Below are 26208 nucleotides of genomic sequence, written 5' to 3' on the forward strand. Positions count from 1 at the left end.
AAAAAACACAAACACAAAATAAAGCCCCCCCCCCCCCCCCCTCCTCACACACACACTTAAATATACCAACTCTGAGATCGCACCACAGTGGAGGAAACGGCAAAGTCCTGAAAACAGCCTAATGATTTTTTTTCCCCTGGGGAAAAAAATTGCTGTTCTGTGTCTTTGGGATTTTGCCGTTTCGACATTTAGCTGTTGATTAAACAGCGTTCGCTATATTAAGCGTTCGCTTACTTAGTAGGGATCCTTTTTTACATGCCTCTAATGCACTTTTCAGAACAGAATCGTTAGTGACTGTGACATTTATAGTAATTTTGTGAAATCCCATTGTTGGCAGACCGAAAACTTGAATAGGAAATGTCAGACAGGGGTTTTCATTGATTGAGTTCATATGTCATAGCACCTTTCTGCTAGTTATAGTGACCTACAAATGATTTTCCGTATTCTTTTTCAGGTAACATTTTGCTAATTTTAACTTAGTCACAGTTTATCCAATGCTGCTCCTGTACTCTTGGCCTTACATTGGTTGTCACCCAGACAGCCTTGCCTTTTATTCATTCCTAACTAACGGATGAGACATGGTAGCACTAATAGAGTTCCTTTAATGTAACAGCTAAGGGATTTTCCACTTAAATCTACTTTGCTGAGTGATGCAGCCACCCAAGGTTTCCCATTTCCTGATCGCATACAGTTTGCACATTCAGAGCACACTTAAGACAGGCCTGCTGAATTATGTAGATACTTGCTATCCTGTAGCCCCCTACAGCTAACTACATTAATGATACTGTCCCTCTCTTTACCCTGGAAGAAGGAGGAGGAGTGCAAGCCTGAGGTTGTGACTTTTTTCCCTTTTAATAGTTATGTTATCTAGGCTGCTGTTTGTACCTGGATCACTTACGAGACACACAGAAGCCTTGCTTTATTACATCCTTCTGGTGATTATGACCTTAATTTTTTTATACATCTTTTATTTATTTGTATATTTTAGGGTCCTGTATATGTGCTTATATATGTATTTTCTGAGGCATCTTGTTAAAGGTGTCGTGTGTAAAGTTTTTGCTGTTAATAGCAAAACCCATACAGATGTTTGTGTAGGGCTAACTGCATAGATTAAATAGTTGCACTATTTTTGGCCCATTTTGTGACATAGAGAGGTAGAGCACTGGCTGCAGCCCTGAACAGCAGGTTGTGTGCAAGAAGATCTGGGCATGGAAGGATGGGGAAGTAGTTTTTACTGGCTCACCCATCCTAGAGTGCAGGAAGAACAGGGCATGGAAGGATGGGAGTGAGTGTGAGTGGCGCTTACTGGCTCACCCATCCTGGGGTCAGAGAGAGAATAGTCCCAATCCGGTCAACTTGCTGTTGTGAAGGACCAGGAGATGTGCTTTGTGATCCCAAGCCACAGCCAGTAGCCTGAATAGTGTCTGTGTGTGGGAGGGGAGAGGCTAGGATCCCTACAAATACATTGGTGCAGATATCAGTCATCAGGTGCTGGGTTAAGGTGAAAATAAAAACACCCTCATTGCCATGATACCAGTGAGGGCACAAAGACTCTCATGGCTGTCTGTATTGTGATGAACCCCCCCCCCCCCCGGACACTTCTTGCCCTCACTGGGAGATAGCCAGGACAGGAAGCAAATTGGCTTACCTGATGGAGGAAAGATTGATGATTGGGCATAGTGGGTAAAAAGCAATGGAAGTGTTTTTCATCTTGAGCATAAAACATTCTGATGGTTTTAGTAAGTGTTTGCTGATGTAGTATTTTAACAGTCCTTAACTAATTCTTCAGCAAGTGAATGCACTTGAAATCACTCCAGATCGCAGTATGATAGCAGCTGCTGGTAATTATATTGCACTACACCGCAAAACATTGCATGATGTAATATGTGTAATATTGCAAATAATATGGTCAGTAATGAAATTCCATATTTTTAAATGTTGTGTTTCATTTTCCACTGATGCAGTTGTAATTTCATTTGTGGCAGTATTTGCTAATTGTGCAGCTCAGAGAGAGAGAAAGCTAGAGTAGTTTATTTTGTTGTGTACATACTATTGCACATGCCCGTGGGGCAACCGAATACTGAGTGGAGTGATTTTCCAGCAGGTATTTGGTAGAGTGCTGTATGGTGCCACTGGTCCCATACAAAACCTTATCTGCTCTCATAGGTTGGTACTAGGCTATCGGCCCTAGGGCCTATACAAGCCTAGCCATAACAATTCCCTGGCTATTTCTTCCCAGAATATTTACTTTCCTGGTCCCCTGTCTAGCAGGGCGACTGACATGATCCCCAGGGTGAATTTACTATCTCCCATCCAATCGTCAACATTCCTTTTGAAGAGGGCCAAAGAGGTGCTCAGCTCGACATGTATGGGCAGTCTATTCCAGAGTATGGGGAGTCTCTGGGTCGGGAACCTATCCCTCCAGTATGTTTTGTTTATTGTGATGACCAGGTTTAGATCCCTGGATCGTGTGGCTCTGAGGGATTGGGATTTCTTTAAGTGTAGCATGTCCAACAGCACTGGGTTTGACATGGCCTGTATGTTAAACAGAGATAGCCTCTGAGTAGGCGATATGCGACGGAGTATAGCTGGAGTTTTTTTAGATGGTCATCATAGGGCATCTGCTTTAGGCCTGTGATTCTTTTAGTGAGGTATCTCTGTGGCCTTTCCAGTTGTTGAAGATGTCTTGTGAGGTACATACCAAACAGGGCGTTGTACTGTATAGTGGGTCTGAGGGATGAGTACAGTGGGAGAATTACCTCCTTTTTTCTGGATGAAAAGCCCTTAGTGATGAGGTGTGCCACATAGAAAGATTTCCTGACTGTTGTGGCAATGTGGTTATCGAAGATGAGACCACTGTCCACCTGTGTCCCTAATTCCCTTATCACACTTTCGGTGTTTAGTGTAATGCCACTTGTGTGGTAATTCATGGGTACATGTTTTTCCCAAAGGGTATAATTATACATTTCTTGGCATTGAGCTTGAGCCCATGGCTCTGGCACCAAGCATCTGTTTCTGTAAGGCCCTTTTGTAGACTATCCACATCATTTGGGGATTCAATAATGGCTCCCAGTTGGCAGTCATCTGCGAACTTTGCTAGCCAGAGTACCTTAGTACTGGCCTGTACTTCAGAGAAGTAGATGCCAAACAAGAGTGGTCCCAGGACTGAACCCTGAGGTAAATCCACTTGTCTGGAGCTGGATTTTGAGTCTGCTACTTTTACAGTGTGGGTTCTGTCAGTAAGCCAGTTGGCAACCCATCGAGTAACGTAGGGATTAATGCCCAGCTTAATAACTTTATCTATGATTCCAGAGTGGGGGATGGTGTCAGAGGCCTTGGTGAGGTCCAGATAGGCTGTGTGGACCACCTTACCCTCATCCACGGCTCTGACTTATTTGAATCAGTCTCCAATCAGGTTGAGGAGACACGATCGGGCCTTTATGAAACCAAACTGGGTGGGGTCCAGTGTTTGAAGGTGGCCAGTGTCTTTGTTTATAAGTTCCATGATAATGCTTTCCATGGCTTTGCAGATCAGGCTCATCAGACTGATGGGACAATAGTTCCCAGGATCCAAGGTGGATCCCCCCTTGTCGAGTGGGATAAGTGTAACTGTGCACCACTCATTGGGCACAAAGCCTGAGGTGAGGCTATGATTAAATATGACACTCAGGTGAGGTGCCAGTTCATTTGTAGTTCATGTAGTACACAGCCAGGGATGTCATCTGGTCACATGGATGCTGTATTCTTAGCTTTGGAGAATGTGTTTTTTTACCTGTGTGGCCGTGATTACTGGAATTTGGCAATCTTTTGGTATTGAGATGGGCCCTTTAGGGGGTGAAGTTGGCACTGAATTAATTTGCCAGGATATTGGCAATATCCTTGGGATCAGTATATTTAATGCCATTCTGTTGTAGCTCAGAGCACATCTGAGCATTGCCATTTAGATTCTTGACATAACCATAGAATAACTTGTGGTTGTCCTTGGAATATTTGGCAATTTTATTTTCATAACTAGCTTTGGAGGATTTTATGAGGGATCTCGGCTTCTTACTGAGGCTGGTAAGGGAGTTTATTGCATCCTGTGATTTTCCTCTTTTCTGCAACAGTTTCTTCCTTCTGTTGTATAGTTTGTTTAATGCAGTGGACCACCAGATTGGGTTCCATTTTTTGGAGGAGACCATCTTGGTTCTGTCTGGAATGGCATGATTCATGCACGAGTGGATGTGCTCATACAGTGCCTTAGTATAGGATTCAACATTCAGACTTTCAGTTCCCATCTGCATGGGTGTCATGAAGTTTGTCACTTCTGACTTGAGTAACATGAAGTTGGCTTTGGAGGTTTCCCTACTGGGGGTTGGGGTGGGATGTGGACGTCAAGGGTGATTAGCTTATGGTCAGACCTGACCAATGAGGGGTGACCACTGGTGTGGAGCATCAATCTCCCATGTTGGTAATGACCAGGTCTAGGATTTTTGAACTCCTGGTGGGACTATGGATTAGTTGATCCAGGGCATTGGAATTTACGAATTCCAATAACTGTTGGGCAAAGGTGTTGATTCCAATAACTGTTGGGCAAAGGTGTTGGTACCAGAGTAGTTTTCCCAATTAATGGCAGTGTAGTTGAAATCATCCAGTATTAGGGTGTTTGGTTGTATCTTAATATTTTCCAGTATGTTCAGAAAGGTGTAGTGAGAATCTTGGGGCATGGTGGGGGATCTGTAGCAAGCTACAATTTGGATTGCTGTCTTACCTAGTGTTAGTTGCACCTGTAGAATTTCAGATGCATTGTGTTGGGCAACTAGCCTGGAGGTGTGAATATCCTTTGTGAATATGGACACTCCTCTGCCTTTAGTGCTTCGGTCCTGGTTTGGTGACCGAAAAGTGTGGTAAGAGTTGTAGCCTGGTATTGAGCCTTGAACCAGGTCTCAGTTACTACACAGATATCGATGTTCTCCATTTTTAGGAGTGCATCGAGAGATTGCATTTTGAGGTTTAGACTTCTAGCATTGAATAGCATTACCTTCAGAATTTGCATGCTTATATCTGTTACAGTGGTGGTTTTGTCCTTTGAGCCTTGCCTAAAAAAGGCACTATAGGGGTGGCCAGAGCCTTAGCCAGTAACCTTACAGCTTTAGGGTGCCAGGTAGCAGTTAGGAAGGGAGGAGGGTTCTAACTGAACTGGACTACACTAGCATCCTATTTCAGATCCATATTATCTGTCCTGGTATCTAAATCCAGTTTGCCAGGACTATCCGTGATTTTGAACTTTATGAATGTAGTGAAGGGGAGAGGGTTTACCGTTGAATATTCTTTTTCCATTATCTTCTGCCTCCTGTTCACTTCCCTAGTGGAACCAAACATCTGTTTTATTATCTGTTTGCACACTATGCTGTTCAGATAATTACTTTCCCTCCTTGCAAAGCTGCACAACTGTGTAGTATAACTGGGCATTATAGGAGAAGGTAATTCCAGCAGTGAGGAGCAGAAAGCAGTACACTTTATGCAATTGTTCATCCTTACTCTCAAAACTGCTGTTTGCTGGTATTTTTTGCTCATGTCTTAGTAAATATACATTTCTGAAGTTTATTTTTAAATGCTTGTTTTTTTTGCTCATATATAGTGAAAGCATATCCCCAATCATAGTACTTAGAGGTGGTATGGTATTACCAATGGCTCTGCTTTTATAATAGTATACTACATGGACTTGCTTTTAAAACACGTCTATTTAAAATGTTATGTCTGGGTGACCAGTTACATGACCTGTGCTAGGACAGGATAGTGACTCACATGATGTCCTTCAAGGATGCATCTGCAGTCCTAACATATGGGTTGTTCTGCCTCAGGCAGCCCTTCGGTCGGCCGGATTCCAAAGTCTGGGTCTGGCCTCGGCTGATGTCGCACTTCACCCGACGTCACAGCTGCTGGGGTATAAAGGCATCAGCCGACGCCATTTTCCTCAGTCTTTCTTGCCGCGCGGTGCCCGAAGCAGAAGCTGTTCGCAAGTGCCGGTCGGTCAGATCCAGAGAATTTCTACTACCGAAGACTTCTAAAAAAGCTAAGTACCCTGTTGGGGACTCTTTCTTGCCTCAGCCGATGTCAGACAAAGTAAATAATTGTTTAACTTGTGGGAAACAAATACCACTCCTATTGCCTTCCTTGTTTAGGCCCAGACCACGACGTATCAGCTTGTCTAGCCTGTGCTTCCTTCAACCGACGGACGCTTAGACGTCGGTCGGAGTTTGCCGAAGAGTTTTTTGGTCCCGCTTTTGCATACAAAATGCCGTCGGAGACTCCGACTACGCAATTAGCCAAAAAACGCAAGGAAAAGGACCGACACTCGCGGCCCGCGGTTTCGGCTGAAACCACGGTTAGGCCAACCACGAGTGTCTCGGTTTCGGCTGAAACCGAGTCCTCGGTTCTCCCTTCGGCCGAAAGCATGCCACCGATAACCGAGGCCACACCGGCCATGGCTGAATCGGCTTCAGAAATTACTACTGCAGAGACAGGCACCCAGGATTTGTCAGACACTATCCCTTTTGACATCTCTACTCCTACACGTGGGACTGCTAGACCCCCTGCTTCTATGTCTATCAAGGCCTTTTCCAGGGCTAAAGCAGCCAAAATTTCTAAGACCTTGCCTACAAAAGCCCCCTCTCACAGGCCTACTTCTAGTTCCCAGATTCTCAGCCTGGCTGAGGATCTTATTTCTTTGATCAGGGGATCCCAACCACACCCAGACAGGGCCTCTCAACCTCCTCCAGATAAGAGGCCTAGGACTGAACCACCTGAACCTGTCTCTACAGATTATTCCTCCGATGGCTCAGATATTTCTGATCATCAGGAAGGCCCATATTCACCTTATGAGGATTCTGATGCAGAAGACTCCATTCCTTCTGCTTCCCCTCCTGAAGAATTTTCGTTTGGGGAAACCCTACACTCTATGAGGGAACACTTCCAATGGCAGGGCCAGGATTTTTCAGATTCAAGGAAAAGGCTAAGGACCTTTTTACATTTACCACAGCATAGGCCTTTAGCCATACCTCCTGTACTACCGGTTGTTGATGATGCATATAATGATGCCAGTACTGCCCCTGATTCTCTACCTCTGGCCCCTGCCAAACCTGACAGATATTACAGGGTCCCGGACACTCACTACCACTTGTATAAGGCTCATGTTGCAGACCCCGAAACCATTTCTCACGGCCCTAAAGGTGTTGCAGCTGCCTCTGCTAAAAATCCTCTCCCCTCTGAAAGGGAATCTAGAGCATTAGAGAGATGGGGTAAGAAGGTTTATACATCTGCTACTCTTTCGGCCAGGGCCTTAAACTGTCAATTTCACATGATTCAGTACCAGGAATTTTTGTTAGACCAGCTACATAAAAAACTGTCCTCTCCTGAACCTATAGACCGTAAGTCCCTTCAGGATTTGGTACATAACTCTCAGCAGGTCAGTAATCATTTTTTAAAATGTGGCTATGATGCACTGGAGGCTTCATTTAGATCAGCTATGACTGGAGCAGTGATTCGAAGGCATGCCTGGTTAAAAGAGCAATCCTTACCAGACCATGTTAAGTCAAAACTCCTAGATGCTCCTATGGAGAAACAAAGTTTGTTTGGTTCCCCTGCACAGGAGGTTTTAAAGAAAGTGGAAGAAAAAGCAAAATCTGTCCAAACAGTCAAGGATTTTTTGCAGGTCCAACCACCGAGGTTTAGCAGAAATTGGCCTTCGAAGAATTGGTCCTTTCCAGACACCTCCAAAGCACAGAGAGGCAGAAATAGACGCCCAAGAGGCAGAGGTCAACCTAGGAGTGCCTACAGGGGTCGCCAGTGGCAACCAGCCAACCAGAGAAGTGCTGCCACAGCTACGACTACAACCCCTTCCACTGGACAGACACAATGACTTGGCTCTGATTCCGCCTACCAGGGAACAACTGGAAGCACCCTTGGGCGGAAAACTAGCCTTATTTTCAGACAACTGGCATTGCATTACAGGAGACAAATGGACTTTACAAACAATAGACAAGGGCTACAGGTTTCACTTCCACTCACTACCAAAAAAGAGAGGAATGCCAAACCTTCCACCAAGCCAAAAAACAGAGGCTCTAAAACAAATCATCAACTTACTAAGGATGAGAGCAATAGAAAAGGTACCATCTATGGAACAAGGCCAAGGATTTTACTCCAGACTATTCCTTGTACCAAGAAAAGAAAATCAATGGAGACCTATTCTTGACTTGTCCGCACTGAACACATACCTTATTGTTCCAAAATTCAAAATGCTGACACTCCAGCAACTTCTTCCCATGTTGGGCAAGGAGTCTTGGCTGGTGAATCTAGATCTCAAGGAGGCATACCTGCACGTCCCTATACGACCAGATTGCAGAAGGCACCTCAGATTTCTTGCAGGATCAGAGCATTATCAATTCTCAGCATTGCCCTTTGGCTTATCTACTGCGCCCAGAGTATTCACGAAATGCCTGGCATCAGTAATTGCTCATTGCAGGTTCCAGGGAATTCAAATTTACCCGTACCTGGACGACTGCCTAATCCAAGCGGACAACAAGACAAAATTAACAAAAGACTTGGCCAAGGTCACACAATTGCTTCAAGCCTTGGGATACACACTCAACATTCAGAAGTCAAGGCTAGTACCATCCCAAAGGATAACATTTTTGGGTGCAGAACTGGATACAACAACTCAGATGGCTTTTCTCACAGAGGAAAAACAAAAGCAACTACCAGCCTACTTCATGGCATTAACAACTCAAACTCAGCTCACTGCAAGGAAAATCCTGCAAGCCCTGGGTTACATGGCATCCTGCATAATATTGATTCCACATGCCAGGCTGCATATGAGGAAGTTACAATGGTACCTAAGGAATGTATGGTCTCAACACAAGCACAGTCTAGAAGACCAGATTCAAATTATTCCATGCCTGAAAAAAGAATTCCTGTGGTGGGCTCAGGCCTGTCCGAAAAACAAAGGCTTGCCCTTCCACAAACCACATCCAAGCCAGACCATCACCACGGATGCCTCAGACCTAGGCTGGGGGGCGCACATGGAAGTGCATACAAGGCCTATGGCCCCAAAACCAGCAGAATCTACACACAAATCTAAAGGAGATGCTGGCAGTGAAACATGCAATCCAGACATTCAGACCATTCCTCCAACAGGGTCACCTGCTGATAAGGACGGACAATACCACAGTGATGTGGTACATCAACAAACAGGGAGGTACACACTCATACCCTCTATGCCGGATGGTAATGGACCTGTGGAACTTGGCCCTGGATATCAATATTCAACTGCAGGCCAGATTTGTACCAGGAAAAGAAAATTCACTAGCGGATACCTTAAGCAGAACTACCACGGATGCTCACGAATGGATGCTGCATCCAGATATCTTCAAATCCATAACAAAGAAATGGGGAAGGCCAGAGATAGACCTGTTCGCATCCCCACACAACCACCAAGTGAAGAAATTCTGCTCAAGAGTATGCCACCCACTTGCCTGGAGGGTGGACTCCCTTTCCTTCAGCTGGAAAAACCTGACCGCATATGCATTTCCACCCCTTCCTTTGATGTACAAGGTCCTACTGAAGATCAGAGAGGAACAGCCAAAGGTAATCCTGATAGCTCCAGACTGGCCAAGACAGCATTGGAACCCGCTACTGAAAAGCATGTCTCGGGCACACTCATGGACTCTACCTCTATGTCCATTACTTCTAACTCAGAACAACTACAAGACCCTGCATCCAAACCTGAAAACACTGCAGCTAACTGCTTGGAATATTGCATGAAACAAAATCAACCAGACTTGTCTCAGAGGGTTAAGGACATTCTCCTGGAGGCTCGTAGACCCTCCACAAGGAAAACATATTCAGCCAAATGGAAAAGATTCCTCATTTGGAGTACAGCAAAGGGACAAAAGGTCTCAATGGCAAACATAGCGAACATCCTGGAATACTTAGCAGAACTGTTCCACAATGGCCTATCCTACTCCTCCATTAAGATTAATGCGTCAGCAATTTCAGCAGAGTACAACATGGATCCGCCTGTCTTCTCACATCCTCTACTCAGGCAGTTCTTGAGAGGAATCAAAAACGTAAAGCCTCCAAGAAGACCACCTCTACCTGCATGGGATCTCAACTTTGTGCTGGAAAAATTAACTCTCCCCCCTTTTGAACCAGCAGCAACAGCAGACTTACAGTACTTATCTTGGAAAACTGCATTCCTGCTAGCAATCACTTCAGCAAGAAGGGTATCTGAATTACAGGCATTAATGGCAGTACAGCCTTTCCTTATTTTCCATCAGGACAGAGTGTCTCTGAGAACTAATCCTACCTTTATGCCAAAGGTGGTCTCCAGGGTATCATTGAACCAAGCTATTCATTTACCTACTTTTTTCCCCAACCCACAGAACAGGGGAGAAAGACTACTACACACATTGGATGTGCACAGACAGTTACACTACTATCTGGACAGAACTAAGGTCAGCAGAAAAACAGACCAACTTCTGGTAGCATATGCAACAGGAGTGCAAGGAAAAGCAATTTCAAAACAGACAATCTCAAAATGGATAGGAAATTGCATTAGATTTTGCTACTCTTTTCATGGAAAGACAATTCCTGAAAATATCAGGCCTCACTCCACAAGAGCTAAAGCCACCACTACAGCTTTCCTACGAGGAGTGGCTACCAAAGACATTTTAGAAGCTGCTACTTGGAGCTCCGTGCATACATTTGCCAAGCATTATAATCTTCCTTTATTCTCCAGATCCCGAGCAGGTTTTGCAACTGCTGTTTTACAAGGGATCTTAACTACACCATCTTTATCTTAGTGCCTCCTCCCCCAGTTTGGCTATGGTATTCTACCCATATGTTATGACTGCAGATGCATCCTTGAAGGACATAGTACAGTTTTGTACCTACCATAAATGTAGATGTCCGATAGGTATGCATCTGCAGTCAGGATTACCCACCCTCCTTCCCCTCTGTGGTATCCCTAGGGTACTTACCCCTCCTTTAGCCAGCTAGGGGGAATCTATTATGGTGTATTTGTTTGTATATATATATATATATGTATATATATTTTACTCTCTCTACTGTTTGGAATTATCTGCTTTTATCCAACTTTAGCCTTCTTAGAGGGCACCTGGCATCTGGGGCAAGAAACACTGAGGAAAATGACGTCGGCTGATGCCTTTATACCCCAGCAGCTGTGACGTCAGGTGAAGTGCGACATCAGCCGAGGCCAGACCCAGACTTTGGAATCCGGCCGACCGAAGGGCTGCCTGAGGCAGGACAAACCCATATGTTAGGACTGCAGATGCATACCTATCGGACATCTACATTTATGGTAGGTACAAAACTGTACTTTTTCTTAATTGTGATCCTGTCACTATACAGCTGACTGTACTTCATTTGGTATTGTAGGGTTCTGGTTATAGGAAGTTTAAGGACTTGTGCAATAGAAGTTAAAACTGCTCTGCAGATAAAACGTTTCCAGGCTGCGAACTTCATTCCTTCCCATAATTCTCTTTGTCCTGCCTTTCTGGTAACTTCCCACCACAAAACAACTTCACATCTGCTGAAAAATAACTCGGGCTGCATTGAATTTTTGTTGAATGTTTCTAGGTTAAAGTTCTTTATTGGTCAGACATTTCCTTTTCCTTTACTATCAGGGATGTAGCCTTTTCTTTGTAACTGAAGGATTAATTAAGCATGTTTTATTTTACAGTTATTTCAGGTCTAGTTTCAGTAGCTAGAAAGTGTGCTTTGCTGAGCATATGCCTCTTGTCAGTGGACACACCAAATGTTTACTTTGAGTAAGTGACATCTTTTTTTGCCAGTTTTGTATCAGTTATAATAATGCAACCAACCACTAGTGTTGCAGAACCCTTGAAAATGTTTCATGCTGTGCAACAACCGCAACAATTCGTCTGGTTCCAAGAGTTTTCCTGTTTTGATTTAGCTGAAGAAGCATGTGTTTTTCCTGCAAAAGCATCTATCTGATAAGCATAGAAAAAAATGAGGTTGGTGCAAGGCCCTCTTGCTATTTAATTAAAATTAATAAAGTTTTTCTGCTTTAAAGCTGTAAACACCAAAGTCATAAAACAACTTTTGGACAAATCTTACCTCAGCTGCAATTCACAGCTCTACACTCAAAATTCAGACTTACTTCAGGTAAGTAGCTCAGATGTCCTTTGTGTTTCACTGTTGCAGTCATCAAATTTGGGTTATCCCTGCCAGGGTAGCCCTCACTCGGTCCGAATACCAGGGGCTTAGTATTTCTTCGTCGGTTGCCGTTGCTCCAGGACTGACATCAGGTCATCAGTGTTATAAATTAAGGCAGCCGACGCCATTACATCGGTCTTGCTTGCCGAGGAGCCCAAAGAAGAAGTAGTTTGCACGAGTGCCGGTCGGCCGCTACCCAAGTTTTTCATTTCCGAAATTGAAGTTTAAGTCTTCTAAAGCTAAGTACCCCACTGGGGATCTTTTTTTCTTGCTATAACTGATGTCTGAAAAAGTTAACGATTGTCTCGCCTGTGGAAAGCAGATACCACACAGAGATTTTCATTCCTACTGCATCACTTGCTTAGGCCCGGGCCACTATGTCCCCCGCTGTCGCTTTTGTGCTCTGTTCAACGCCAGAACTATACATTGTCGGGCTCTTACTGCAGCTAGATATTTTCGCTCTCAGTCCTCGAATTCTGATATGGCTTTGGTAAGCCATCTGACAGTAGATCTTCCCGAAAAAACGGAAAGATAAAGACAGACTGCACAGGTCCAAAACTGCCGACGACGCTTCCATTAAGCTAGTCGTCAGTTCTCCGGTCCTCAGTGAGGTGCTTTCGCAGCCCCTGATGCCTGCTTCTGTGGATTCGCAGGCTGCTACCGAGACCCTTTCGGAGTCCGGTATGCCACAGGACTCTTCATAGACTAAGGATCCTGCAGATGTCTCTACCATGGATGAGTCTTGAGCCGCTGAGCAGGCACCGGCTTCTGAAGAAGTACTTTGCACTACCGATTCTCGACACAGACCGACTTCTTTCACGTCTACCATTCTTTTGAAAACAACCGAGTTTCTAAGGCCCAGGGTACGAACCACACCCTAGAAACCGACAACCCAATCTCAGGCACCTGCTTCCTTGCCTCAGATGTTCATCGTGCATACAGCTGCAGTCATAACAGATGGGTTCTCCTGCCGTCAGGCGGGTCCTCGGTCGGCCGAATTCCAAAGTCTAGGTCCGGCGTCGGTTGTCGTCGCTTCTTCCCTGACGTCAGTGCAACAGAGGTATAAAGGAACCAGCCGACGCCATTTTCTTCAGTCTTTCTTGCCGCGCAGTGCCCGAAGCAGAAGCAGTTCGCAAGTGCCGGTCGGCCAGCTCCTGAAATTATGAAATTTGGAAACCGAAGTCTTCTTAAAAGCTAAGTACCCCGTTGGGGAAACTTTTCTTGCCTCAGACCGATGTCAGACAAAGTTAATAATTGTATTTCTTGTGGGAAGCAAATACCGCATAAGGATTTCCATTCCGTCTGTATTTCTTGTTTAGGCCCAGACCACGACGTCTCGGTCTGTCGCTTTTGAGCTACATTCAACAAACGCACTATTAAGCGTCAGGCAGAGTTCGCCCAGCATTATTTTGGGAAAGCATTTAACTATACTATGTCGTCGGATACTCCGACTCCGGTTTTGTCTAAAAAACGCAAAGACAAGGACCGACACACGAGGTCCGTGGCCTCTACCGACACCACGCCAAAGCCGACTTCTCGTCCTCCGGTTCTCAGTGAGGCGCATTCGCAGCCCCTGATTACCGACGACACTTCTTTGATGGTGTCTCCTGTGCCCGAGGTCGCAGGCTCCTCGGCCCACACCCCGACTACAGATACCGAAGCCACTCTTGCCGTTGAAACTCAGAATGTGGACAGGTCCACCTCCACTCAAGGTGTCTTCAGACCTTCCTCTTCTTTCTCCATCAAGGCTTTCACAAAGTCTAAAGCAACCATGCACCCTAAGAGACCCAGCTACACAGGACCCATCTCCAGGCCCCATGCCTAAGAAACAGATGCTTAAAATGGCTGAGGATTTAATTACTCTAATCAGAGGCTCTCAGCCCCCACCGGACAAAAGGCCCAGAGTGGAGGAAGATTCCCCCTCCTCTGATCAGGGCTCCATTATTTCAGAGCACTCTGATGATGAGGAACATTCTTACTCCCCTTTTGAAGACTCTGATGCGGAGGAGTCCATCCCTTCTGTATCCTCCCCCTGAGGATTACTCATTTGGGGAAACTTTGCATACCTTAAGGGAACAATTCCACTGGGAAGGCCAGGATTATTCAGATTCCAAGAAAAGTCTCAGGGAATTTCTCTCGTTACCTCAGCATAGGCCTCTGGCTATACCTCCTGTCTTGGACATCCTAGATGATGTTTACTCAGAGGCCTGCCTTAACCCGGACTCTCTACCTCCTGCTCCAGTTAAGCCTGACAGGTACTACAGGGTTCCTGACTCACACCAATTTCTTTACAAAAGCCATGCTGCTGACCCAGAAACCATCTCACAGGGCCCCAAGGGAGTTAAGGCCTCCATTGCCAAAAATCCATTGCCTTCCGAGAGAGATTCCAGATCCTTAGAAAGGTGGGGAAAAAAGGTATACACCTCGGCTACCTTATCCATGAGGGCCTTAAACTGTCAGTTTCATATGCTAAAATACCAACAGTTTTTGTTATCACAATTGAAGAGTAAAATGTCACAACCTGAACAACCAGACTTGAAGGAGTTGCAGGATTTGATGCATAGTGCAGAACAAGTGGGTAAGCATACATTACAATGTGGTTTTGATGCTCTAGAGGCCTCATGTAGAGCTGCTGTTACAGGATCAGTCATACGTAGGCATGCCTGGCTCAAGGAACAAGCCTTGCCTGATCGTGTCAGAGCTAAATTACTAGACGCCCCTCTTCAAAAGGATGTACTATTTGGTGCTAATGCTGAGGAGGTATTAAGGAAAATGGAGGAAAAGGCTAAATCAATGCAAACTGTGAAAGAATTTCTACAGGTTCAACCCCCACGTTTTAGTAGAAATTGGCCTTCCAAAAACTGGTCCTTTCTGGCCACAGACAGACCCCAAAGAGGCAGATACAGGCACCCGAGGGGCAGAGGACAATCCCAAGCTCGTATAGAGGCAGACAATGGCAAGCTCCTACACAAAGAGGTGGTGAGGACAACTCGCAATCTTTCAGGAAGCAAACCCAATGACTTTCCCCTTTGCATGCCAACCAGGTTTCAAATGGCAGCCCCCTTTAGGAGGAAAGCTGGCATTATTTTCAAAAAATTGGCATGTTGTCACAAAGGACAAATGGATCCTGGACATTATAAACAGAGGCTACAAATTCCATTTTCACACCCTTCCAAAAATGAGAAGCATGCCAAACCTGCCACACAATCAAAGGGCAGAGGCACAAAAGCAAATTACAGATCTCATAAACATGAAAGCTATTCAAGAGGTACCTACGCACGAACAAGGTCAAGGTTTTTATTCCAGGCTATTTCTTGTGCCAAGGAAGGGAAAAGATTGGAGACCTATTTTGGATCTATCCATCCTAAACACATTTCTACTGCACAAAATTCAAGATGCTCACTCTACAGCAACTTCTTCCCATGCTGGGCAAGGAGTCTTGGCTGGTAACATTGGACCTCAAGGAGGCATAGCTGCATGTCCCAGTCAGACAAAATTGCAGAAGGTACCTCAGATTTCTTGCAGGTTCAACCCATTATCAATTCTCTGCATTGCCCTTTGGCTTATCTACTGCGCCCAGAGTATTCACGAAATGCCTGGCATCAGTAATTGCCTACTGCAGATTTCAAGGGATACAAATATATCCCTATTTGGACGACTGCCTGATCCAAGCGGACATCAAGCACATTCTTCTGAAACATCTGGCTTATGTAATAATGTTATTGAAATCTCTGGGATACACAGTCAACAAAAAGAAATCAAAGCTAATACCCTCTCGGAAGATAATTTTCCTGGGTGCCAATTTGGACACAAACACCCAGATGGCCTACCTCACGCCAATGAAGCAGGGGCAACTAATACAATACTTCAGAACACTAGCAAATTGCACCAGGCTGACTGCAAGGAAAATCCTGCAGGCTCTGGGATTCATGGCATCTTGCATCTTACTAATCCCTTGTGCAAAGCTGCATATGAGGAAACTACAGTGGTACTTAAAAAACATTGTGTTTCAACACAGCCACAGCTTGGAAACAATAATACCACTAATTCCATGTCTGCAAAAGGAATTTCTGTGGTGGGCTCAAGCATGTCAAACAAACACAGGTCTTCCATTCAGCAAGCCTCAAGCAAATCAAGTCATCACAACAGACGCCTCGGACTACACCTGGGGGGCACACATGACAGATTGGTGCATTCAGTGCAAATGGTCCCAAAAAGAAAAGCACCTTCACATCAATCAAAAAGAAATGCTAGCAGTAGTAAGTGCTATGAAAGCTTTCAAGGACCTTCTACAACCAGGCCAATTATTGATAAGAACGGACAGCAGCACAGTCATGTGGTACATAAACAAACAGGGAGGAACACATTCTTACCCCTATGCAGACTGGCCATGTCACTTTGGAACATGGCCATGGACTTACAAATGGAACTACAAGCACAGTACTTGCCAGGCAAGGAAAACACGCTGGCAGACAACCTAAGCAGGAATATGACAGATCCACACGAATGAAAATTGCATCCAAAAGTTTTTACAGAAATAATCCAAGAATGGGGAAGGACAGACATAGATCTCTTTGCCTCCCACAAGAATCATCAACTGACAAAATTCTGCTCAAGGATCTTCCATCCAAAGGCCTGGAGAGTGGACGCTCTTTCTTTCAGTTGGACATCAATGACAGTTTATGCCTTCCCTCCTCTTCCTCTGCTGCCCAAAGTTCTATTAAAGACCAAAGCAGACAGACCAAAGATGATTCTCATTGCTCTGGACTGGCCAAGGCAACACTGGTACCCACTCCTGAGGAGCCTGACGCATTCCCTACCATGGACCCTGCCTCTAATGCCTCTTCTTCTGACTCAGCACAGTTTCAAAACTCTTCACAGCCAGCTAAAAACACTCAGTCTAGCCGCATGGACGATTCCTTAGCATCTCAACAGGCCCTACTCTCCAAGGAGGTGCAGGATGTCATTTTGGAGGCCAGAAGGCCATCAGCTAGAAAAGCTTACTCCGCAAAATGGAAACGTTTTTGTGTCTGGAATGAGAAAAAGGGCCAGGATCCTGGAAAACTGAATTTACCTCAAATATTACAATATTTGGCTGAACTGCTAAGCAGGGGACTTTCTTTCTTTTCCATCAAAATACATGCCCCAGCCATTTCAGCAGAATACAACACTGATCCACCTTTATTCTCTCACCCTCTCTTAAGACAGTTCCTCAGAGGGGCTAAGAATTTAAGGCCTCCAAGGAAACAACCAATACTTGCTTGGGATCTTAATTTCATTCTGGAAAAATTGACCTTGCCTCCCTTTGAGCCAGCTGCCTCATCAGATTTGCAATATTTGTCCTGGAAAACAGCTTTCCTTCTGGCTATCACCTCAGCTCGTAGAGTTTCAGAACCACAGGCTCTCATTGCTGTCCAGCCTTTTATCATCTTCCATCAGGACAGAGTTTCCTTACGAACCAACCCGTCCTTTATGCCTAAAGTGGTATCCATGGTAGCTTTAAATCAGGCCATACATTTACCTACTTTTTATCCTAATCCTCAAAACAAAGGGGAGAGATTACTACATTCCTTGGACATCCACCGACAGCTGCGTTATTATTTGGACAGAACAAAGCCTTTCAGAAAATCAGAACAGCTCTTTGTGGCCTATGCGGTAGGTGCTCAAGGGAAGCCAATTTCCAAACATCCAATCTCAAAATGGATAGCCCACTGCATACGCTTTTGCTATTCCTTTCATGGCAAAACTGTTCCTACAGGCATTAGAACTCATTCCACCAGGGCCACAGGCACCTCTGCAGCCTTCCTCAGAGGAGTTCCTACCAAGGATATTTTGGAAGCAGCCACTTGGAGTTCTGTGCATACCTTCTCCAAGCACTACAACCTACCATTATACTCCAAATCTAGAGCAGGCTTTGCCACTGCAGTCTTGCAGGGCATTTTGGCTCCTCCTAGTTCCAACTAGTGCCTACCACCCCTTTCTTAGCTTTGGGATTCTACCCATCTGTTATGACTGCAGCTGTATGCACGATGAACATAGTACAGTTTTGTACCTACCATAAATGTAGATGTTCGAGTGCTAATACAGCTGCAGTCCAGGTTTCCCTCCCTCCTTCCCCTCTTGGGACAGGCATATAGGCCAACACATCCTCATACAACCTGATTGGGGTTTTCTTTTATGATGCATTTGCTTGCAACTACTGTATTTTGATTATATAGCACTGCATTATCACACATTTTTATTATTGCCTTCCTTCTGGGGGCACCTGACATCTGGGGCAAGAAAAACTGAAGAAAATGGTGTCGGCTGGTTCCTTTATACCCCTGTCGCACTGACGTCAGGGAAGAAGCGATGACAACCGACGCCGGACCTAGACTTTGGAATTCGGCCGACCGAGGACCCGCCTGATGGCAGGAGAACCCATCTGTTATGACTGCAGCTGTATTAGCACTTGAACATCTACATTTATGGTAGGTACAAAACTGTACTTTTCAGATGGTTAAAATGGCGGAAGACCTTGTAATGCTTATCAGGGGAAGCCGGGCTACCCCTTCCAAAAGAGAGATTTGTCCCCAGTAGTTTTATCTGAACAGGTGTCCGATGACTCTGATGCATCTGATCATGAAGATATGCAACCCCTCTCAGCTTATGAGGATTCTGATGCAGAGGAATCCATCCCATCAGCCTCTTCACCCGAGGACTTCTCCTCTGGGGAAACCCTACATACCTTAAGGGAACATTTCCAATGGGAATGTCAGGACTGCCCTCAGTCAGAAAAGAGACTCTGAATTCCTAGATCTTCCACAGCACAGACCTATGGCCATTCCTCCTGTACTGGATGTTGTGGATGATGTTTTTATGGAGTCCAGTTTGACTCCTGACACCCTCCCTCCTGCTCCCAGGAAACCAGACAGGTACTATAGAGTCCCTGACTCTCACAAATTTCTATTAAAAAATCCTACTGCTGACCCCGAGGTTATCTCTCAAGGACCTAAAAAATTAAAGCAACTTCTGCTAAGAATCCCAACCGCTCAGATAGGGATTCCCGAGCATTAGACAGATTAGGTAAAAAAGTATACACCTCTGCTACTCTTGCTATTAGAGCACTAAATTGTCAGTTCCATATGCTGAAATATCAGCAACATACCATGGAACTCCTCAAACAAAAAATGTCTTCCTTTCCTGCTTGTGCAGATAATAGAGTTACAAGAGTTAATACATTCTGCAAGTCAAGTAACTAAGCACACCTCACAATATGGTTTTGACATCCTAGAAGCATCTTGCAGGGCAGCAATCACTGGTTCTCTCTGTAGAAAGCATGCTTTGCTTAAGGAACAGCCCTTGCCAGACCATGTCAAATCCAAATTATTGGACACACCACTGCACAAAGACAACTTATTTGGCACCAAGGCAGAGGAGGTCTTAAAAAAATGGAAGAAAAAGCTAAATCTATGCAGGCAGTTAAGGCTTTTTGTGGGTCCAGCCACTGAAGTTCAGTAGGCATTGCCCCTCCAAGTACTGGTCCTTTCCTGCCCCCTAGAGGTCAGCTCAGCCCAGACCCTGGGGAAGCAGGCCCCCCCAGACAGCAGCCCCAGGGAATGCAGAGATCTAAGCAATGGAGTTCCTCCTCTTCACTAAGCTGCCTCCTCATGAAAAGAACTCACAATGACTTCACTCTTCCACCCACTCCCTCTGCCCACCTGCTCTTGCCCTTAGGAGGAAAACTCTCCTTCCACGCAAGCACCTGGGCCACCATTACCAACGACCATTGGGTCCTCAACATAGTGTCCCAGGGATACAAATTTTATTTCCACACACTACCATCCCCAAAAGGATTCCCAGATCTTCCCCCAAACCAGTGGGCAAAGGCCAAAAAGCAAGTCCTTTCCCTGCTCTTGATAAGGACAATGGAGCATGTTCCTGCAGAGTAGGTAGACCAAGGTTTCTACTCCAGACTCTTCCTGGTACCCCGAAAAGAGGACACCTTGGCACCCCATCCTCAATCTGTCCATTCTAAACACTTGCTTGATGATACCAAAATCCAAAATGCTCACACTCCAGCATCTTCTACCTACGCTCTCCAAGGATGCTTGGTTAGCCACCCTAGACCTAAAAGAGGCCTACCTACACATCCCAGTCAGGGAATCTTGCAGGAAATGTCTTTGTTTCAGGGCAGGATCACTGCACTTTCAGTTCTGTGCGCTTCTGTTTGGCTTATCCACTGCTCCCAGAATTTTCACAAAATGCCTGGCTCCTGCCATTGCTTTCTGCAGACAAATAAATATTCAAATTTACCGATACTTAGATGACTGCCTGATTCAGGCAGTCAGTCAGGAAAAGCTGCTAAAGCACCTGACCTTTGTAAAGGACCTACTGACCTCCCTTGGGTATACTATCAACAAAAAGAAATCCAAACTAGTACCCACGCAAAAAACTGTATTCCTGGGAGCAAGCCTGGACACAAGCATCCCAGTTGGCATTCCTTACACCATTAAAACAAACCTACCTGACAAACTACTTCTCTCAACTAGCCACCAGACCCCAGTTATCCGCAAGGAAAATCCTGCAAGCTCTGGGGTTCATGGCTTCTTGCATTCTATGTGCAAGACTGCATATGAGGAAACTACAATGATACCTAAAAAGCCTTTGGTGTCAACACTCCCAAGACCTGGAAACTCTTATACCAATGATACCTTGCTTAAGGAAAGATTTCCTTTGATGGGCAGAAGCATGCAACCACAACAAGGAACTACCCTTCTCACAACCCCATTCTGCCCAGACCCTCACCACAGACTCATCAAACTATGCCTGGGGTGCACACCTGGACTGCAAGTGCATTCAGGGCCAATGGAGCCCAAACCAAATACATCTGCACATCAGCCAAAAAGAGATGTTAGCTGTTCAGCAAGTAAATACCACACAGAGACTTCCATTCCTACTGCATCACTTGTTTAGACCCAGATCATGACGTCCCCCATTGTCAGTTTTGTGTCCTCTTTAACTTAAAAAACATTTGTCATAGAGCTCTTTATTGTAGCTTGGTATTTTCGTCTTCGCATTCTGAAATGGCGTCCGTTCGCCAACCGTCCGTTGAGCTACCGAAAAAAATGTAAGGGTAGAGACAGACTGCACAAGGCTAAGCCTTCCGACGACTCTACCGTTAAGCTGGTCGTCATTTCTCCGGAATTCAGTGAGGCGCTTTCCCAGCCCCTGATGCCGGATTCAATTCCTTCACAGGACTCCACTCCTCTTCTTCTGAGCTTGTGGCTGTCTCTGCCTTGGTTGAGTCCGGAGCCGCGACACAGGCACCGGCTTCCGAGGAGGCTCTTTGTACTACCGAATCTAGACAAAAAACGATGTCTTCTGCAGACCACCGCTTCTCTCAGACCTATCGATACCCTCAAGCCTAGAACTAAGGCCACTCCTAGGAAAATTTCCTCCAGCCACCATTTTACCTCTGGCCGACCACCCCGAGTTCAGATGCTTAAAATGGCAGAGGATCTCATCACCCTGATCAGCGGTCATCTGGCCACAACTTCTAAGAGAACGAGACCTTTCTCCAGATATATTGACAGAACAAGACACTGAGGAGTCTGATTTTTCAGATTTTGGTGAGGAACGGCAGTCTCTGACAGTTTGAGGATTCAGATGCTGAGGAATCCGTCCCTTCTGCCTCCCCACAAGAGGATCTTTCTTTTGGGGCAACCCTTCACACCCTCAGGGAGCATTTCAACTGGGAATCCCAGGACTACCCTCAGTCCAAGAAAAGGTTAATGGTGGACTCTCCTCCTCCTTAATTAAAACTAATGCCTCGGCCATCTCAGCTCATTTTGATACAGAACAGCCCCTGTTCTCCCATCCTTTGATTGATTAAACAATTCCTCAGAGGGGCTGCTAATATCAGACCTACCAGAAGGCCTCCCACCCCAGCCTGGAACATGAACTATGTGTTGGAAAAACTAAGCTTGCCACACTTTGAACTTGCTGCTTCAGCAGAGCTAAGATTCCTCTCATGGAAGACCGCCTTTCTCCTAGCTATCACATCAGCCAGAAGGGTCTCTGAACTTCAGGCACTGATGGCCATTGAACCCTTCATCATATTCCATGCAGACAGGGTCTACCTGAGGACTAACCCTTCTGTTATGCCTAAGGAGTATCTAATATAACTGTCAACCAGGCCATTCATCTTTCCACTTTCTTTCCCAACCCTCAAAACAAGGGGGAAAGAATTCTACACTATTTTAGACGTGCACAGACAGCTCAGATACTACCTGCACCTTACTAAACCCTTCAGAAAATCAGACTAGCTACTGGTCAGCTTTGCCTCGGGCAGAGGGAAAACCCATTTCCAAAAGGATATCTCACTGTATCCATTTCTGCTACAAGTTCCATGGGAATCCACCCCTAAGTCTATTTGAACCCATTCCACTAGGGCAGCCTCCACCTCCACAGCATTCCTCAGAGGAGTTCCCACCAGGGACATTCTGGAAGCTGCCACCTTGACTTCTGTCCATACCTTCACCAAGCATTACCACTTGCCTCTTTTTTCCAAGACCAGGGCAGGGATTGCCTCTGCAGTTCTGCAGGGCATGCTGACCTAATCCTAGGTCTCCCTGATATACCTACTACCCTTCTCCTAAGCTTTGGGAATCCTCCCACAGGTGGTGACTGCAACAGTGAAACACGAAGAACATAGTACAGTTGTGTACACTTAGCGTAAATGTAGATGTTCGAGTGTATTCACTGTTGCAGTCCTGGTTTCCCACCCTTCTCCCCCCTTATATCTGCTTTCTTTAGGGAGACATACTGTAAGTTTATATCAGTGGCTTCCAGCCACCTGGACCTCTTTACCATTATCCTATGGGCTTCTGACTGGTTAGGGCAAGAAAAACTGATGTAATGGCATCAGCTGCCTGCCTTTATAGCACTGACGACCTGATGTCAAGCAGCATGCGATGCAGAAAATCTTGACTCTGGTATTTGGGCTGGCCGGGGGCTACCATAGCAGGGGATAACCCCACAGGTGATGACTGCAGAGGATTGCAACAGTGAATACACTCGATCATCTACATTTATGTATACAACTGTACTCTCTTGTGATTGCTTTCTGCAGGATTCAGGGGATCCAAATGTTTCCTTACTTGGACAATCTCCTGTTTCAGACATACTCTCCAGAGGTCCTTTTTCAAAATCTTCCTTGTGCCATTTCCCTTCTGCAAAGCCTGGGGTTCACAATAAACTTCAAAAAGTCTTTCTGACTCCTCATGACCATGTTTTTCTGGGGTGCAGGATTCAGATGGTGCCTGTGCTGTCATCAATGCCTCCTCCCAGGGTCTTGACACTCATTTCTTTCTTCCAAACTCTTCTTCCTCTGGCCTCTATCACAACAAAGGGGTTTCTGAGAGCTCTGGGATTTATGGCATCCGCCATCCCTATGCTTCCTGTAGCCAAACTCCACATGAGAAAGTTTCAGTGGTTTCTGAAGTCAGTTTGGCTTCAGCATGTGCATCCCCTTGGCTTTGTAGATGTTCATTGTGTTACACTGCTGCAGTCATTACAATTGGGTTATCCTACCGTCAGGCAGTTCCCTATTCGGCCTGAGTTCCAAAGTCTTGGTCCAGCGTCGGTTGCTGTCACTTCTTCCCTGACGTCAGTGCGACAGGGGTATATAAGATGCAGCCGACGCCATTTTCTCTAGTCTTTCTTGCCGCACGGTGCCCAAAGCAAAAGCAGTTCGCAAGTGCCGGTTGGCCGACTCCTGAGATTTTCATTCCGAATCCAGAACTGAAGTCTTCTGCAAAGCTAAGTACCCCATTGGGGAAACTTTTTCTTGCCTCAGACCGATGTCAGTAAAAGTTAATAACTGTATTTCTTGTGGGAAGCAAATACCTCATAAGGATTTCTATTCCTATTGTATCCCTTGTCTAGGCCCAGACCACAACATCACTGGTTGTCGGTTTTGTGCTAGGTTTAACAAGCGCACTATTAAACATTGGTTTGATTTTGCCCGACATTATTTTGGCAGAAAATTCAATTACACCATGTCGTCGGAACTACCGACGACCGGAATACATGAAAAGCGCAAAGACAAGGACAGGCATCCGAGGCCCAAAACTGACAACGAAGCCTCTTCTAGGCCAGTCGCCGGTTCTCCGGTTTTCAGTGAGGCGCCTTCGCAGCCCCTGACTACCTCTTCTTTAGAACCGCAGGCCGCCTGTGACTCCCACGTGGAGATTTTCGGCCTACCGAGACTAACCCTTCAGAGGGATCCGGAGTAGCTGAAGCCCATAGCTTCAGAGGGTGTTTTCAGACCTACTCAGTTAACCATTAAATCTTCTGCTAAGTCTAAACCTCCTTTAAAAACAAAGAAGCAAATTCAACATTCACCAAGACAAGCCTCCATGCCTAAGAAACAAATGCTCAAAATGGCCGAAGACCTAATCACTCTGATCAGGGGGTCCCATCCCCCTCCTGATAAAAGGCCTAGACAGGATGCAGGTTACGACTCCTCCGACCAGGTATCCATCTCTTCAGATTGATCCTCAGACCTAGGTTACTCTTTACCCCCTTATGAGGATTCTGATGCTGAGGAATCAGTTCTATCAGCCTCTCCGCCTGAGGACTACTCCTTTGGGGAAACCTTACATACCATGAGGGAGCATTTCCTTTGGGAGGGCCAGGATTATTCAGAATCCAAGAAAAGGCTCAGAGACTTCCTTTTATTACCTCAACACAGACCCCTTGCTATTCCGCCAGTGTTAGATATTGTGGATGATGTGTATACTGAATCCAGCTTAAATCCTGATTCTTTACCTCCAGCCCCAGTTAAGCCAGACAGATACTACAGAGTCCCTGACTCTCACAAATTTATTATAAAAGCCCTGTTGCTGATCCTGAAACTATTTCTCAGGGCCCCAAAAGGGTTAAGGCCTCATCAGCAAAGAATCCAGTCCCCTCTGACAGAGATTCCAGAGCATTAGACAGATAGGGGAAGAAAGTATATACATCTGCAACTTTAGCAATGAGGGCCTTAAATTGCCAGTTTCACATGCTAAAATATCAGCAATATTTGATGTCTCAGTTGAAACAAAAAATGCTTCCAAACACAGATCCTCCTAATTTTAAGGAAATGCAGGATTTATTGCATGCAGCTGAACAAGTGGGAAAGCATACTTTGCAATGTGGTTTTGATTCTTTAGAGGCCTCCTGTAGAGCAGTAGTTACAGGTTCTGTCATTAGAAGACATGCTTGGTTAAAAGAACATACGTTACCAGATCATGTTGAAGCATAATTATTGGATGCACCTTTGCAGCAGGATGTGTTATTTGGAGTTAAGGCAGAAGAGGTATTAAAATGGAAGATAAGGCAAAATCTCTGCAAACGGTGAAGGATTTCTTACAGATTTCCTCCTCGATGTAGCAGAAATTGGCCAACAAAGAATTGGTCCTTTCCAATTACAGACAGACCTCAAAGGGGCAGATACAGACGTCCAAGAGGTTAGAGGTCAACCACAAGGTCCTTACAGGCCTCGACAATGGGGTACATCAACCCAGAAAGAAGGGGAAGACAGGCCCCAACCATTAAAAAACAACCGCAATGACTTCCCACTATAGCTGCCAAACAGTTCTCTCTTGGCAGCCCCCTTGGGAGGAAAACTGGCACTTTTCTATCACAACTGGCATATGATCACCAAAGACAAATGGGTTCTCAACATTGTATCTCAAGGTTACAGGTTCCACTTTCACACTCTGCCAAGGTTAAAAGGAATGCCAAATCTGCTACCAAATCAATGGGCAGAGGCTCAAAAACAAATTACAGCACTCATGGACATGAGAGCTATTCAAAAGGTACCACCTCAGGAGCAAGGACAAGGATTTTACTCAAGACTCTTTCTGGTTCCCAGAAAGGACAAAGCCTGGAGGCCCATTCTGGATCTTTCTTCTCTAAACACTTACCTGGATGTTCCAAAAT

General features: G+C 45.4%; 1 protein-coding gene across 4 annotated transcripts in view; it reads left to right on the top strand.

The window, feature by feature from the left end:
- Positions 1–26208, top strand: part of MLST8 (MTOR associated protein, LST8 homolog) — a 597189-nt gene that overhangs the window by 169458 nt on the left and 401523 nt on the right. For all 4 annotated transcript variants that reach the window (XM_044089213.1, XM_044089214.1, XM_044089215.1 and 1 more), the window contains one exon: positions 1790–1841. In XM_044089213.1, coding sequence (XP_043945148.1) covers positions 1790–1841 — 52 coding nt within the window. The remainder of the gene's footprint in view (positions 1–1789; positions 1842–26208) is intronic.

The sequence above is a fragment of the Protopterus annectens genome, chromosome 12.part0 (genome assembly GCF_019279795.1).
Source record: "Protopterus annectens isolate FY-2018-M chromosome 12.part0, PAN1.0, whole genome shotgun sequence".
Taxonomy (NCBI): domain Eukaryota; kingdom Metazoa; phylum Chordata; order Ceratodontiformes; family Protopteridae; genus Protopterus; species Protopterus annectens.